Here is an 18,595-nt window from a genome sequence, read left to right on the forward strand (position 1 = left end):
TACAAAGATCAGTCCAGAAGAGAATTTTTTTTTTACAGAAGCATAATTTTACCTGAGCTTAGTATTGATTTGTAGGGCCTTCCCCAGCATCTTAGCACCAATATCTCCCATTCCATTCCCACTGATGTCCACCTTAGTCAAGGAAGAATTGCTTCCCAAAGCGTTAATTATTATCGTTAATTCAGTCTTAAGCTTTGAATCAGCGAGGGATAGTGACTCTAGCGGCTACAAGGAATAAAAGGAAACGATTAGTTTGAAATCAAATTTTTATTGAAGGAAATTTTTAAAAATCTTACCCATAAAAACAATTTTTCTGGCCATTCTTAACAATTAGTAACAATGTATAAAAGGTGCTCGCTAAAGCATAAAGAAAAACTACATACAGTTTTATATGCGCAGGGACTAAGCCTGACCTCAATATCATTACAGATTGCAGTGCAATTAGTTCCCATTCTGATTTCTGCCCCCCCCTCCACTATATTTAGCATATTGGCATATTTTGAAGTAATTACTGCTCTGTACAAGTTCAAATAATTTAATAACATTAAAATAACAGATAACTACTTGGATATTGATCAAATGTTCTGTGTTTCCACCTTCAGACAGGAACTTCTTTTTAAATGGGCCACATGCTCCACTTCCTTATGGCATGAGCATGCAAGCTACTCCCAAGCCTCATTCAACAGTACTCAAGTCAACCACTGGGAGGTAAACACAAGTGTGATTACATTTAACTGATCCTCCAGCTTAATTTACGATTGGTTAGAAAGTGGTATACTTCTCAGATGATCACTCTCAACTTAAGGTTGAGAAAGACAGATCCTCAAGAAACGTGAATGGGTCTGAAGGACTGATTTAACTCTTCTCAAAGAGAAGGAACCAGCTGAGAATATTACCATCCTCCAACTAGCCTTTTTAACAAGTTTTAGCCAAATTGCAACAACCCTGATATTATAAAGGTCCGGGAATCTCTCCTGAGTAATGTACCTCCCCACACAAGAGTGTATGGAGACAGGTTCATGAGTTAGTGACACAGAAGACTATGTGAGACAATATCATTTCTAAATTTAATTTATTAAAGAACCAAACATGCAATTCACAATTAGTGCGACAATCAATCACAGCATTAATAGTTCTAGGAAAAGAAAATATAATCTTGTTTCTAGTAGACAATCTAATTTTAAAAATCTAAATATTGTTTCAGTAAAGTACTTAAGATGTCCATCAATTGTTGAAATAACATCTACCTTAGATCTTGGAGTTGAAGGCTAGAGTTCAGCAAGATATCTCTGTCCCAGTTACGGGGAGATCTATCATCGCCTCAACCCAATAGCTGGACCTTTACCCAGAGACAGGTTGGAGTGAGTCCAACGAATCTAAAATATCACTGTTTGGTTTCAGTATTTATACCGTTTTTAAGTTGCATTACTTTTTTTTTAAAACGTATGGTGGGGTTACCTCTTTTGCATGTAGGTTTGTCCTCCTTTATTTCCCAAATAAGGCTGTATAACTGTTACTTTCTAGTTAAGATCCACCTTCTTTGATTTCTAAGAAGGGCCAGGCTAGCAGCAAGCTGCGAGCCGTTTATGGTGGACAGTTTCCCATTCATCATCTGTGTTTTAAGATTATAATTCAGTTTTTTGGATTTGGTCAGTTTTGTCAAAAAGTCAGTTGACTGTGATTTAGGGCTGTTCGCATAAAACCATCTTATCAACTATTACAATGTGGTAGCTTATGTGATAGTTTGTAAAACTGTGTTATCAATGTTTTATCGTGTGATGAGGTTTGTGACTTTTAGGAGTAAATCCCTCTGACCAGAAGCTGCCTCTAGGTGCTAAGATGAGACAAGCCCTTCAACACAGAGACATGTGAGAGGCATGCCCAGGAAAGTTTTGAAGAGCTTTTTAGGAAGACGAACCCCGCTCTTAAATTTTTTAATCCCTAATTCTTAGGATGATAACTTTTTAACCTTATAACCCCTCATTATGGCCGGATTCTTGCACATTTGCTGTGAGGGCCATCACTGATACAAACCCATGTGCTGCTCCTTAGTGGCATAGCACACTAATATATCAATATACTATGCGGAGTCATATTTCTTGGGCATTGTGCACAAAAAATTAAGGGCCCCGAGAAAGAAAATTACCCAAAACTGAATATATAAGACACAGCTGTGGCCAGCAACATCCACAAATGCTCATCACTTTAGTTTAGCTTCATGCTGCTTTTGAGAACAGCCAGCACTCCAGCTTTGCAACTTTCATTCCCGCTTGGATAGGAGGTTGGAAAACCAACACTTGGCAAGTATTCCAGGAACACTTTCTGATAAACACTGCTATTGCCCTGTCCAGCAGTATTCAGCCAACAGCACAAGAAATAAATACTTCTGAAAATGTATACATTCCACATACACAATTTATGGTTGATATTTTGGGAACCATGAGCAGTCACTGTAGAGAAATAACAAATGTAATGAAAGTACAGTAACATCAGTTGGAACTATCGTTAACCTCGAGTGCTCCAAAAGTGCATTAATGGGCTTTGTAACTCCATAATATCATCAGTAGCATTCCTAATACTGAACATTTGTTCCTGCTGGGGGACTTTAACGCCAGGATTGGTGACTCATGGCCCTCCTGCCTTGGGCGCTATGGCATTGGAAGGATGAATGAGAATGGACAGACACTGCTGGAGTTGTGTAACTATCACAACCTCTGCATCACCAACTTGTTCTTTCATACTAAACCCTGTCACCATGGAGACACCCAAGATCACGTCATTGACACCAGCTGGACCTCATCATCACAAGGCGAGCCTCTATAAACAGTGTCCAAATCACAAACAGCTTTCACAGTGTTGACTGCGACACCGACCACTCCCTGGTGTGCAGCAAAGTTAGACTCAAACCAAAGAAGCGACATCATTCCAAGCAGAAGGGCTGCCCTCTCATCAACACTAACAGAATTTCTTATCCACGGATGTTACACAAGTTTCTATATTCACTTGAAAAAGCCCTTCAAAACACTCCTACAGGGGATGCAGAGACCAAGTGGGCCCACATCACAGACACCATCGATGACTCAGCAATGACCACCTTTGGCAAATGTGAGAAGCAGAATGCAGACTGGTTTCAATCTCACTTTGAAGAGCTGGAACCTGTCATAGCCACTAAGCGCACTGCACTGTTGAACTACAAGAAAGCCTCTAGTGAGTTAACATCTGTAGCACTGAAAGTAGCCAAAAGCGCAGCACAAAGAACAGCCAGATGCTGTGCAAATGACTACTAGCAACACCTATATAGTCGTATTCAGCTGGTCTCCAACACCGGAAACATCAGAGGAATGTATGATAGCATTGAGAGCGCTATTGGACCAACCATCAAGAAGATCGCTCCCCCCCTCAAATCTAAATCAGGGGAAATGATCACTGACCAACGCAAGCAAATTGTTCGCTGGGTGGAGCACTACTTAGAACTGTACTCCAGGGAAAATGTTGTCACTGATACCGCCCTCAATGCAGCCCAGTCTCTGCCAGTCATGGATGAGCTGGATGTACAGCCAACAAAATCGGAACTCAGTGATGCCATTGATTCTCTAGCCAATGGAAAAGCCCCTGGAAAGGACGGCATTACCCCTGAAATAATCAAGAGTGCCAAGCCTGCTATACTCTGAGCACTCCATGAACTGCTTTGCCTGTGCTGGGATGAGGGATCAGTACCACAGGACATGTGTGATGCCAATATCACCCTCGACAAGAACTGCAACAACTACTGTGGAATCTCCCCGCTCAGCATAGTGGGGAAAGTCTTCGCTCGAATCGTTTTAAACAGACTCCAGAAGCTGGCTGAACGTGTCTACCCTGAAGCACAGTGCGGCTTTCGAGCAGAGAGATCCACCTTTGACATGCTGTTTTCCCTTTGCCATCAACAGGAAAAATGACGTTGCTTTCATAGATCTCACCAAAGCCTTTGACCTAGTCAGCAGACGTGGTCTCTTCAGACTACGAGCAAAGATCGGATGTCCACCAAAGCTACTAAGTATCATCAACTCATTCCTTGACAATATGAAAGGCACGATTCAGCATAGCGGTGCCTCATCAGACCCCTTTCCTATCCTGAGTGGTGTGAAACAGGGCTGTGCTCTCACACCTACACTGTTTGGGATCTTCTCCTCACTGCTGCTCTCACATGCGTTCAAGTCTTCAGAAGGAGGAATTTTCCTCCACACAAGATCAGGGGGCAGGTTGTTCAACCTTGCCCGTCTTAGAGTGAAGACCAAAGTTTGGGAAGTCCTCATCAGGGAACTCCTCTTCGCTGACAATACCGCACTAATATCCCACACTGAAGAGTGTCTGCAGAGGCTCATCGACAGGATTGCGGCTGCCTGCAATGAATTTGGCCTAACCTTCAGCCTCAAGAAAACGATCATGGGACAGGACATCAGAAATGCTCCATCCATCAATATTGGCGACCACGCTCTGGAAGTAGTTCACGAGTTCACCTACCTAGGCTCAACTATCACCAGTAACCTGTCTCTCGATATAGATATCAACAAGCGCATAGGAAAGGCATCTGCTGCTATGTCCAGACTGACCAAGAGGGTGTGGGAAAATGGCGCATTTACACAGAACACAAAAGTCCGAGTATTTCAAGCCTGTGTCCTCAGTACCTTGCTCTACGGCAGCGAGGCCTGGACAACGTGTGTCAGCCAAGAGAAACGCCTCAACTCATTCCATCTACGCTGCCTCCAGAGAATCCTTGGCATCAGGTGGTAGGACCATATCTCCAATGCCGAAGTCCTCGAGGCAGCCAACATCCCCAGCACATACACCCTACTGAGCCAGCGGCACTTGAGATGGCTTGGCCATGTGAGCCGCATGGAAGATGGCAGGATCCCCTAGGATGCATTGTACAGCGGGCTCGTCACTGATATCAGACCCACCGGCTGTCCATGTCTCCGCTTTAAAGACGTCTGCAAACGCGACATGAAGTCCTGTGACATTGACCACAAGTCGTGGAGTCAGTTGCCAGTGATCGCCAGAGCTGGCGGGTTGTCATAAAGGCGGGGCTAAAGAGTGGCGAGTTGAAGAGACTTAGCAGTTGGCAGGAAAAAAGACAGAAGTGCAAGGAGAGCACCAACTGTGTAACAGCCCCGACAACCAATTTTATCTGCAGCGCCTGTGGAAGAGTCTGTCACTCTAGAATTGGCCTTTATAGCCACTCCAGGCACTGCTCCACAAACCACTGACCACCTCTAGGCGCTTACCCATTGTCTCTCGAGACAAGAAGGCCAAAGAAGAATTTCTTTAAATTACACTCACAATCATCAGTTCAGTAATTTTGATTCTTTCTTAAAATGGGACATCAATGGTGATTCTAGTCATTTTCAGTGGGTTGATTTAAAATTATCCTGCAGATTAAGATTTAAAAAATCAACCCCTCTTTAATAGCTCAAATAAAAGCTTTTTTTTTGTAAGCGGCACCTAGTGCATGCTCAATTGTTTCCACAGCACAATGTTTTGCTAAAATTACCCACAGTAAATGCAATCTGCAGAAGGACATAATTCATCACCACAGATGAAAGGCACCTCTAAACAGGTCAGTCATCATCAGTGCCAAGATGAGTATTAAGTTCTAATGAAGATGCAATTTCAAAATAATCAAAGGTATAATTAAGGTCCAGCAATACAAGACCTGTAATGTTTAAAACTATATTAGAATTCCAATTCGATTTGTGCAACAAGAAGGATTTGGGCCTTCCTCCAAAGAACATAAGAAATAGGAGCTGATTTAGGTCATTTGACCCTTCAAGCCTGATCTGCCATTCAACAACATTATGGCTGACCTTCTACCTCAACTCTATCTTCCCACATTATCCCCATATCACTTAACTGCCCAAGTACCTAAAAAATCTCAGTCTAGAATATACTCTGGGGTAGAGAATTCCAAAGATTCACAACCCTTTGAGTGAAGAAATCTCTCCATCTCAGTCCTAAATGGCCAAACCCTTATTCTGAGACTGGGACCCCAAGTTCTAGATTCCACAACCAGGGGAAATGCTTTCTCAACATCTACTCTGTCAAGCCCTTTAAGAATGTTATATGTTTCAATGAGATCACTTCTCATTCTTCTAAACTCCAGGGAATATTGGCCTAGTCTACTCAATCGCTCTTCTTAGGACAATCCCCTCAACCCAGGAACCTGCCTATTGAACCTTCCTTGCACTTCTTCTGGGGCAAGTATGCCCTTCCTGAGGAAAGGATATCAAAACTGCATACAGTACCCCAGCTGTGGCCTTACCAATACCCTGTATAATTGTAGTAAGACTACTTTACTCTTATACTCTAATACCTTTGTAACAAAAGCTGACATACCCTTTGCTTTCCTAATTGCTTGCTGCACCTGCATGTTAGCATTCTGTGATTCATGTATAAGGACACATAGGTCTCCCTGAATGCAAACATTTCTCAGTTTCACCTTTCCTACCAAAGTGGAAAACTTCATACTTAGCCACATTGTATTCCATCTGCTATGTTCTTGCCCAGTCAACCTGTCTTTTTCCCTCTGCAGCTTCTTTGTGTCCTCCTCACCACTTTCTTTCCCACCTAACTTTGTATCAACAACAAATGTGAATACGTTACACTCAGTCCCCTGATCAATGCCATTAATATAGAATGTAAACAACTGAGGCCCCAGTATTTATCTGCTAGTTACAGCCTGCCAACACGAAAATGTCCTGTTCATTTCCACTATTTTCTGTCCATTAACCAATCCTTAATCCATGCTAATATATTACCACCAATCCCTCAAGTCCCAATTTTGTGCAATTACCTCTTGTGGGGCATCTTAGCGAATGTTTTTGAAAATCCAAATACATTATATCTACTGGTTCCCCCTTATCCATTTCATGAGTTACATCCTCAAAAAACTCTAAGATTTGTCAAACATGATTGACTGCAGGATAACATACAGGCCCTGATATTTAATTCTGACACCAGATAGCTGGGAGATCCCAATCTCTCGTCTCTGATGATCAGGGTCATTGAAATGCCGGTGATCTCCAGTGCTTCTTGCTCTGCAGCTGTCAACTGAGAACACTACACTACATCCACTGGTCCTCCATTATCCATTTTACCAGTTACAGCCTCATAAAACTCTATTTGCCGAACACTATTTCCCTTTCATACATCTGTATTGACTCTACTTAAATATATGATTTTTTAAGTGCCCTGTTACCATGTCCCTAATAAAAGATTTGAGCATTTTGCCTACTACTGAGGTTAGGCTAACTGGCCTATCGTTCCTCTCTTCCTCCCTTCCTAAATACAAGAGTTATATTTGTTACTTTCCAATCCTTTCAAATTGTTCTAGAATCTAAGGAATTCTGGAAGATCAAAACCAAAGCATTCCTCTGTGGCTACCTCTTTTTTAAACCCTCGGATGTAGGTCTCCAGGTCCAGGGAATTTGTCGCCATTTAGTCCTTTTCATTTCTCCAGCACCATTTCTTTACTTGTACTGATTTCTTTAAGTTAGTCATTCTCGCTAGACCCTTGGTTCCCACTATTTCCTGAATGTTTTTTGTCTTCCACTGCGAACACCAATACAAAGTATTTGTTTAATGTCTTTGCCATTTCTTTATTGGCCATTATAATTTCAGCTGTGTCTGCCTCTAATGGGCCCAAGTTTACTTTCACTAATCTCTTCCTAGTTACAAACAACGCTTACAATTTGTTTTTATGTCTCTTGCTAGTCTGCTCTCACATTTCCTTTTCTCTTTCCTTATCAATTTCCTGGTCCTCCTTTGCTGAATTCTAAAATCCTCCCAATCCTCAGATTTACTATTCTTTCATGGAACATTATAAGCCTCTTCCTTTGATCTAATGCTATCTTTAACTCCTCTTGGTAGTCTCGGTTGGGCCACTGTTTCTGTGGGGTTTTTGTGCCTTAAAGTAATCTGTTGCAAATTATCCATTAATTCTTTAAATGCTAGCCATTGCTTGTTTACCATCCTATCTTTTAATGTAGTTTCCCAATCTTCTACCTTGGCCAACTCACCCTTCACATCTACTCAGCTTGCTTTGTTTAGATTTAACGCCCTAATCAGATATGATTTTGCCAGAATACTAAAAACAGATCACTGCAGCAACTTGAATTCTACAACACTCAATGAGTACAGAGCGAAGTCTGTGTAATTCACGAGGCAATAGGTCACAAGCAGAAGACAATAACGTAAAAGCATCACGATATGGAAAAAGAAGTGTCAAAAAGAGTCTGAAGGAGGTTTATAAAGGCAGGAAGAGAGGTGACCAGTTAGAGATACTGAGATAGTTCCAAACAGTCTGTTGGGCAAAGGAGCAGTCACGGATGAGGAATAGAAAAATTTATAAGTAGACCACTGTTGGAGAAAATGGGGTCCATACAGGACAATATGAACCCATTCCAAGTCTTGGTGGGGGTGAGGAGCGGAGAGAAGACTGTTGTGTTAAAGGTAACTAAGTTCCCTCACCTTGCAGACTGTTTTGCACTCTGTAATTGGTACAATTTTGAAATAAAATATTGTGCCAGAGTTCATTCAGAGAAATAAAAACGATCCATTAACAATTGAAGTAGAATGAAGAAAAATGTGTTGATAACTTGGATTAATTTGGTTACTTTGCTTGGTGGTAATAATTGTATTATATTTGACAATAATGTTCCTCCAGAGCTCATAAATGAGATGAAAAATATAATTGCATGCATAAAACTGGAATTGATTGAGGACAAGATAAAAACAAGGGAAAATATACCAACAAATGGAAACTTTTCTAAAATAATTTTTCTAGATAATTATGGATGAATTTAAGGAGCCATACAGGGGAAGAAGAGACCTACAAGCATGGTATAATATCGGGATACCGATGTGTGTGCAAATGTGATATGCTGTTCACGAGGCAACTATATGCGGAAACGTACGTGAGTATGGGTTTCAGCCATGCTCAGTTACTCGAAAATAACACAACATAAAATGGTTAATGTGGCACAGGGGAGTGAGAAGACTTTTAACCAAGGCACTGACACATGCTTCGTTGAGAAACTGTCTATTTAATGAAACAATAGAGTTGAATGCACTGATAACTAACAGAGTCATAGAATTTAAAATAAACAGGGATATAGAATTTGGATTTCTAGACTTCAGGGTTGAGCTCACAATGAGATTGGGATGACCAAAAGTCAGCAGGAAATAATACTTAGCAAGAATGTCCACAAAATGGATAATGGTAACAGGAAAACTGGTGAATCTTTTAAGTTCATGATTTCTTGATAACATGGTACACTGTAGCATCTTGTGCAATGTATTATGATTTTTTTTTGCCAATAGCATGAAGAATATTAACCAAATGAAAATTACGCTAGACGAACAAACGCATAGAGTTAGTTATGTGATGCTAAAATTAGAATCTTTGATAAGCCCATGAGGGGTGACGAGGGGCTGTTGGAGATTAAATTAAGATGACAATTATCTTGAATTATTCCTGTAGTTTAAAAACCCTAACATTGAATGACTACTCTGTTAATGAAACAAAGTAATGCTGACATTAAAAAGGGGACATCTACCTTTGGAAATCATGAACGTGGGTGACAGTTTAAAACATAGGTCAGCACCTATAGGCTATGTTTTACAAATGCTCTACTTCATTAAAAAGTATGAATTAGAATAAAACGTGGCAGACATATTGGATAGCCTGAAGAGTTGGATGTTGGACACTTTGGGGAATTAAGGGTTAATAATCAATCTTTCATTCACAATGCAGTGAGGGGCCACATTTGAGAAGAGACAGTTGCCTGAGTGAGACATTTGCCAGAGTGAATTTGGAAATTTAGTGCACATGGGAACTTGGTGCAGAGGGGAAAAGAGGGGCTCCTTTTCCTATCTTTTTCAGCCTCCAGCAGTTGGTGAGTCTTCTTCCTTTGACTCCAAGGTAGGTAAGTGCAACTTTCCATTACTTCAGCTTGAATTATTATAATTGACTAAAAAAGGATTGTAGAGATGGCAGGGCTGGTGGTGTCCTGCAACTGCACCTACACCACGTGGGAATTTGTGGAATACACTGCAATCCCGGACAACCATGTCTGCAGTAAGCGTCAGCAGCTTGCATGACTACAGTTCAGATTTGCTGAGCTGGAGACTGAGTTGTGGACATTGTGGAGCATCAGGGAGGGGGAAGAGTTACCTGGACACTTTGTTCCACAAGGCAGTCACACCCCTTAGAGTAGGGAGAACATTAGAGATGGCCAATGGTCAGGGACAGGAGTGTGTGACTGCAAGTGAGGCAGGTAGGGAGAATCAGCATGTCATGATGGAGGAGCCTCAGCCCCTGACCTTTTCCAATAGGTATGAGGTCCTTGCTACCTGTGTGGAGGAAGAGAAGGACTGCAAGGTGAATGAGCAGACTGACCATGGCACCATGGTGAAAGATGCCATTCCAGTGGGGGGAGTGAAGAGGAATGTGGCAGTGATAGGAGACAGTACAGTCAGGGGATAGATACTGTTCTCTGTAGCTGGGACCAGGAGCTCAGACAGCTGTGTTACCTGCCCAGTGCCAGGGTTAAGGACATCTCCTCACAGCTGGAGAGGAACCTGGAGTGGGAGGGAGAGGATGCAGTTGTCAAGGTCCATGTGGGAACCAATGACATAGGTAGAACCAGAAATGATGTTCTACTTAGAGAATTTGAGGAACTAGGGTCCAAACTAAAACGCAAAACAAAGGTAATCATCTCCGGATTGTTACCTGAGCAACGTGCAAATTGGCACAATTGGCAGATTAGAGAACTAAATGTGTTGCTCAAAGAGTGGTGTGGGAAGAAGGGGTTTCGATTCTTGGGGCACTGGCATCAGTACTCAAGCAAGAGGGAGCTATTCCATTGGGAGGGGCTTCACTTGAACCGGGATGGAATCAGTGTCCTGGCCAATTGCATAACTGGGGCTGTGGACAGGGCTTTAAACTAACGGGGGGAGCAGGGGAGGGTTTGGGTAAAGGGAAATTTAGAAATTCAAACAGAGAGGTCAGGGCATTGGAGCAGGATAGGATAGTGATGTGGATAACTCCCAACAGAATGGGACAGGAAGGGACAGAGAGTTCAACAAAAATTGTACATTGGCAAATAAGGTCATTGCAGGGAACAGAGGTAGAAAAATATCTAAAAATTATCTAAATGCACGAAGCATCTGTAATAAGTTAGATGAATTAGTGGCATGAATAGAGGTAAATGTCTAGATCTAATTGCCATTACCGAGACAAGGTTACAAGGAGATAAAGGTTGGGAAATGAATATTCCAGGGTACACAATATTTCACAGAGACAGACAGAATGGCAAAGGAGGAGGGGTAGCCCTGTTAGTAAAGGATGGCATAAGGACATTCATAAGAAGGGATCTGGTCTCAGAAGATCGTAAAGTAGAATCAATTTGGGTGGAAATTAGGAATAGGAGTCATAAAACACTGGTGGGAATAGTTTACAGGCCCCCTAACAGTAGTTATATTATTGGCTAGAACATTAAACTGGAAATTATTGGACCATTTAAAAAAGGTAATGCATTAATTGTGGGGACCTTCATCTGCATATAGAATGGGACAATCAAATTGGCAACAGTGGTCTAGAAGATGAATTTGTAGAATGCTTTCATGACAGTTTCTTGGAGCAATATGTTGTACAACACACTAGGGATAAAGCTATCTTAGATCTCATATTGTGTAATTACGCAGGGTTAATAAGCAATGTCATAGTAAAAGATCCACTGGGAAATAGTGATCATAATACCATTGAATTTCATGCTAAGTTTGAAAGTGACACATTTCAATCACAAACAAGAATCTTAAAGTTAAACAGAGCCAATTACGAAGGTATGAGGGAGAACTGACTAAGGTTAATTGGGTAAATAGACTGGAAGGTATGAAAGTAAATGAATAGTGGGAAACATTTAAAGAAACAATTCAAAGGGTTCAACAAAAGTACATTCCATTTAAAAACAAAAACTCGTCAAGAAAGACCCATCCAAGGCTCACTCAGGAAGTTAAAGAGTATTAGACTAAAAGAAGAGGATTACAATGTTGCAAAAAAAAATTGCAAGTCTGAGGATTGGGAGTGCTTTAAAAACCAGCAAAGGGCCACCAAAAAGTTGATAGAAAGGGAAAAAATAGAATGGGAGTAAAACAGCGAACAATATTAAGTTTGTAAGAGCTTTTAGAAGTACATAAAAAGGAAGAGAGTAGCTCAAGTAGACAGTGATCCCTTAGAGGCAGAGACAGGAGAAATCATCATGGGGAATGAGAAAATGGCAGAGGCATTGAACAATATTTTGTGCCTATCTTCACAGTAGAAGACACAAGTTCCATAGCAGAAATAGGCAGTAACCTAGGGGCTAAAAAGAGTGAGGAAATTAAGGATACTGCTATCAGCCAAGAAAAAGTACAGGAGACACTGGAGGGACTAAAATCTGACAAGTCCCCTGGACCAGATGGCCTACATCCTAGAGTTCTAAAAGAGATAGCATAGATAGTGGATACGCTGGCTATGATTTTCCAGAATTCCTTAGGTTCAGGAATGGTCCCGTCAGATTGGAAGTTGGCAAATGTTATACCGCTTTTCAAGAAAGGAGGTAGAGAGAATACAGGGAACTACAGGCCAGTTAGCCTATCAGTTGATGGGAAGATGTTGGAAGCTATTATTAAATAGCTCTTAACAATGCACTTAGAAAAGCATAGTATGATTAGAACAAGTCAGCATGATTTTACTAAAGGAAGAAAGCCAGTTCTAATGAAAGGTCAGTGACCTGAAACATTAACTTTGCTTCTCTCTCCACAGATGCTGCTAGACCTGCTGAGTATTTCCAGTACTTTATGGTTTTATTTCAGATTTTCAGCATCTGCAGTATTTTCCTTTTTTTTTACTAAAGGGAGATCCTGTTTGACAAATTTGTGTGTTTTTTGAGGATGTAACTAGTCGGGTAGATAAAGGGGAACCAGTAGATGTAGTATACCTGGATTTTCAAAAGACATTCGATAAGATGCCACATAAAAGGTTAATAGGCAAGATAAGGGCTCATGGTGTTGAGGGTAATATATTAGCGTGGATAGAGGATTGGTTAACAGACAGGAAGCAGAGAGTGGGCATAAATGGGGCATTTACAAGTTGGCAGGCAATGAATAGTGGGGTACCGCAAGGATCAGTGCTGGGGCCTTAGCTATTTACACACTATATTAATGACTTGGAAAAAGAGACAGAGAGTAATGTATCTGAGTTTGCTGATGATACAAAGCTCGGTGGAAAGGTAAGCTGCGGGGAGGATGTAGAGAGACTGCAAAGATATAGACAGGTTAGGTGAGTGGGCAACAAGATGGCAAGTGGAGTATAATATAGGGAAGTGTGAAGTTTTTCACTTTGGTTGTAAAAATAGAAAAGCAGAATATTTTTTAAAAGGTGTGAAACTGATAAGTGTTGATGTTCAGAGACACTTGGGGGTACTCATACAAGGAAAGCACAAAGTTAACATGTAGGTGCAGCAGGCTATTGGGAAGGCGAATGGCATGTTGGTCTTTATTGCAAGGGGATTGGAGTACAGGAATAAAGAAGTGTTAGCAAAATTGTACAGGGCTTTGGTGAGAACACACCTGGAATACTGTGTGCAGTTTTGGTCTCCACATTTTAGTAAGGATATACTTGCACTGGAGGCAGTGCAGCAAACAAAGAACAAAGAACAAAGAAAATTACAGCACAGGAACAGGCCCTTTGGCCCTCCAAGCCTGCGCCGATCCAGATCCTCTATCTAAACCTGTCGCCTATTTTCTAAGGGTCTGTATCTCCTTGCTTCCTGCCCATTCATGTATCTGTCTAGATACATCTTAAAAGACGCTATTGTGCCCGCGTCTACCACCTCCGCTGGCAACGCGTTCCAGGCACCGACCACCCTCTGCGTAAAGAACTTTCCACGCATATCCCCCCTAAACTTTTCCCCTCTCACTTTGAACTTGTGACCCCTAGTAATTGAATCCCCACTCTGGGAAAAAGCTTCTTGCTATCCACCCTGTCTGTACCTCTCATGATTTTGTACACCTCAATCAGGTTCCCCCCTCAACCTCCGTCTTTCTAATGAAAATAATCCTAATCTACTCAACCTCTCTTCATAGCTAGCGCCCTCCATACCAGGCAACATCCTGGTGAACCTCCTCTGCACCCTCTCCAAAGCATCTACATCCTTTTGGTAATGTGGCGACCAGAACTGCACGCAGTATTCCAAATGTGGCCGAACCAAAGTCCTATACAACTGTAACATGACCTGCCAACTCTTGTACTCAATACCCCGTCCGATGAAGGAAAGCATGCCGTATGCCTTCTTGACCACTCTATTGACCTGCGTTGCCACCTTCAGGGAACAATGGACCTGAACACCCAAATCTCTCTGTATATTAATTTTCCCCAGGACTTTTCCATTTATTGTATAGTTCACTCTTGAATTGGATCTTCCAAAATGCATCACCTCGCATTTGCCCTGATTGAACTCCATCAGCCATTTCTCTGCCCAACTCTCCAATCTATATATATTCTGCTGTATTCTCTGACAGTCCCCTTCACTATCTGCTACTCCACCAATCTTAGTGTCGTCTGCAAACTTGCTAATCAGACCACCTATACTTTCCTCCAAATCATTTATGTATATCACAAACAACAGTTGGTCCCTGGGATAAGGGGGTTGTCCCAGGACGACAGGCTAAGTAAATTGGGCCTATACTCACTGGAGTTTAGAAAAATGAGAGGCAATCTAATTGGGACATAAAAGATTCTGAAAGGGCTTGATAGGGTAGAAGCTGAGAGATTGTTCTCACAGGGAATCTGAAACATGGGGACACAGTCTCAGGATAAGGGATCAATCATTCAGGACTGAGGTGAGGAGAAATTACTACATTCAAAGGATTATCAATCTTTGGAATTCTCTACTCCAGAGGGTTGTGGATGCTCCATCATTGAATACATTTAAGGCTGGGATAGATAGATTTCTCACAGGGAATCAATGGATATGGGGAGTGGGCAGGAAAGTGGAAGTGAAGCCCAAGATCAGCCATGATCGTATTGAATGGCAGAGCAGGCTCGACGGGCCACATAGTCTACTTCTGTTCCTATTTCTTGTGGTCTTGTGTTCTCTTTGTATCTTAGAGTAACAGGCTTTCCATATAAACAACATGGCTTTGAAGTGTTGTGAGAAGCATAGCTTGTCCTCTGTTTTTGGAATCTGTGTGCTATATACAAAAAGTGCTTCTGCAGGGACGGTGTTACAGTAATGACATCAGCCATGGGTGATTAAACGATAACTTTGGTAGCTAGAGTAATAAATGTAGGTAGAGGAATCCATTAATTATAGTACAGAAATACAATGGTCAATAAAGCCTGTTCTTCAAAGAAATTAACAAGAGTTAGGTCAGAAAGTCTTGTTTGATGGAAGGAGCTTCAGAGTAATTATCTACCATCTTCAAAAGATTTGGGAAGAGCTATGTCATGATGTCTTATCTGAGACATGCACCTTTGATGTAGATGAAATATGGTGTATAAAGGAACATCATTTTTAAAAGGCTTTCAGAGAGCTTGAAAGGTACAGAAACTGAAAAGCTGCTCTCTCTGCATACAGTTAGGCCAATTTACAATGCTGTGCATCAATAAAATCTGTTTCATATACTCCAGCTCATTCGAAACATGTTTTTGTGAACTGGAGAAGGAAGGAGGTTGAATGCTAACCGAAAAAGCCAAGATAGTGGTGGCACTTGAAGATGAGGACAAGCATCTTAAAAGTTGTTTGTTTAGAACACAGGAAACAAATTAAATTTGGCAATGACAGGGGTAGTGTGGATGCAAACACAGACACAATATTTTGGTGACTTATAATTTATAGGTGAAGTGGAAGGCCAACAAAGAAAACAATAGAAGCAAAGAGGTAAAGCTGAGCATCAGTGTCGTACATTGGAAAACTCACCCCGTGCTTACAGTTGGTGCTGTCAAGGGTAGCATGTAAATGAAAAAGGGGAGGGAATCAAGGATGGAATTCTGAGGTGGTCTTGGATCAAGAAAGGGAAGTTGGGTAATCAGGTGTTTGGACTGTACCGAATCAAGGAAGCAGGCTTCATGGATTCGTTCAGATTATTTATGATGAAAAATATGAACTATGCACAAATGGGGAGTCGTTAGAGGAGGCTAAAGCAAGAAATCAGATTTCTTGATTTTGAACATGAAAAACTCCTTGAGCTCCTCTTCCAAAGATACAGACTATTCTATGAAAGGGAAGTGAGGAAGTACTGGAACCAGATAGGGTCTTAAATCCTTACACAAAATCAACGCAAGAGCAAGGCATTGCAAAAATCTAGCTGACTACTGAGGATTTAAGCTTGGAACTCAAAATGCAATTAATCACATTTTCCTTGAATAACAAATCTAATTTTACGTTGGGCATGAGGTCGCACACACCAGCTGAAAAGTCTGTGACGAGCCCACCTCCGCCAGGCCTGGGGGGGCAAGGCTGGGATTTTCGCTCCCCAGGCTCTTAATTGGTCTTGGACGGAACGTCCACCTCCTTGAGGCAGGAGGTCCCACCTGATGGAGCTGCTGGCCAATCAGCGGGCTGGCAGCTCTTAGTCCCAGCAGTGCCACCGGGAGTGGTGGCCACTGGTGGGACTACAATCAGCCATCGGAGGCAACAGGAAGGACGGCGCCAGAACTCACGCAAGTTTTTAGGGCCTCGCTAGGAACAATCAGCCAGGCCCCAGTGAGGCGAGGTGGGGGGAGAAAGTATTGTGCATTGGGGCTGTTGGGGCGGCCCTCTGTGGGGCACAGGGTGCCTGATCAGGAGGGCCACCCCAGCCCACAAGGAAGCTACCTGGTTTTAGCAGGCAGGGTTCTTGGGGCCTTTGCCATCTGGCCACCGAGGGTAAAATAACTACGGTGGTGGGAGGAGGCCCTTAAGTGGCAGTTAATTGGACACTTAAGGGCTTTGATTGGCCTTGGGTGGGCAGGCCATACCTCGCTGCCGCCCCACGTAAAATTACAGCGGGGATGGGAGGGGGTCGGGAACAACCCCCCCTGCCTCCCACACAATTTTACCCACCCCTCCCCACCAGCCTGCTTGCTGGGGGGGGCCATAAAATTCCATCCAGGGTGCCTAGTGCGAACGATGTTATGATGGACTCTATCCAATTTATTTAATAACCATTGGTGACATGACCACGGTGACTATGTTTGACAAGATTTCTCCCTGCCAGGTCATGAAGCAAGCATCTCAGCAAATAAATGTAGCACTGCTATCCAAATTTTTCAATCTTTAACCAGATATTCATTCAGCTCTTCATTACTGTAGTTAATTTAAATAGCATTAATATTCTCTTCTAAACATCTTATTTCTTTAAAATACCAAATCTCACTTGAGTGGTTAATCTTACACTCCTTTCCTTTAGTTCTGCATCACAACCGAAAAGAAATCCATTTACCTGCAACTTAGTAATGCCTTTTAGCTTATTGTGACTTAAATGTTTTCCTCTCTCAATTGTTCTCCATTCCATTTCAAATTGTTTAAAGTTACAGAATTATTTTGCCACCATGCTCTGTACCATATCTAGTGCATCACTTCTATTGCTTCTGGGCTTGCTGGCTAAGATCAATGGTAAATTCCAAGTTGCGAGTCCTTCAGTTATTTTTTTGGTGGATCTCAACACTGGCTTTGACCTAATGGCCCAATGATGTTGAGCTCTGCTGTGATTGGTAGAACTTCATGCTGACTCAGGCCTAATGCCAATACACTAAACTTAAAGTTTATGGCTGCATCCAAATTGAGCTCCAAGCTGAGGGGTGCGTAACACTGTCAGGATGAAGACGACGGAAGGAGGAACACTGGTGATCCGGACCTTCTTTGTGAAGAGGATTCTATTTGACTGATGTAGATTCCAAGACATGGACATCTTCTACCTGCAAGATTTCCCCAACACCAGATATTTTGTGGTCACATTTAAAAACATCACGGGATGCCTGAAACTTCTGAAGGCATTCAAGGAGAGAGGAAAGCAGGTGCTGTGAAGCTGCTGTTTACACCACCGTCACAATGGAACTGCATGGTGATAATCTACATGTACAGCCCCCATATATCCCTGTTGTGGATGTGCTTGTGTTCCCCGTCTGGGACATCGAGGTGGCTGGAAGCAGTAGTGAGGTCACAGAGCCTTTGGGATTTAGACCAGCAAGCAGCAGGTCAAGGTAAAATTTACTCTTAATGTATCAACAGTAATGTGTGGTTAAATACAACACTCATATGGATAACTGATCACTCAACAAAGTAAAACAGATTAAGCTTCAGTATATTAGAGGCCAATGTTTCCTTCCAATTCTAGTTATTTTGAGAAACATTTTGGAAGGAATCAAACGGACATCAAAAGCCAAAAATAACAGTTGTAGCTTTTGGGAACATATCTGTAACCATGTTGGAGATGTTGAATGATTTCTAGCCTATTTGTGTTTTTTTTCTAATTTAAAAATCTCCAATAGGTGAATCAGAAAGTCATCCTTCCACTAGAGCATCAAAACCTGATA

The 18,595-nt window shown here is 42.0% G+C and overlaps 1 protein-coding gene across 3 annotated transcripts in view; it reads right to left on the minus strand.

Moving 5' to 3' along the window:
* LOC137384042 (F-actin-uncapping protein LRRC16A-like) overlaps positions 1-18,595 on the minus strand; it is a 488,125-nt gene that overhangs the window by 180,541 nt on the left and 288,989 nt on the right. For all 3 annotated transcript variants that reach the window (XM_068057622.1, XM_068057608.1, XM_068057615.1), the window contains exon 21: positions 53-225. In XM_068057622.1, the coding sequence (XP_067913723.1) occupies positions 53-225 (173 nt within the window). The remainder of the gene's footprint in view (positions 1-52; positions 226-18,595) is intronic.

Source organism: Heterodontus francisci, chromosome 2 (assembly GCF_036365525.1).
Source record: "Heterodontus francisci isolate sHetFra1 chromosome 2, sHetFra1.hap1, whole genome shotgun sequence".
NCBI lineage: Eukaryota > Metazoa > Chordata > Chondrichthyes > Heterodontiformes > Heterodontidae > Heterodontus > Heterodontus francisci.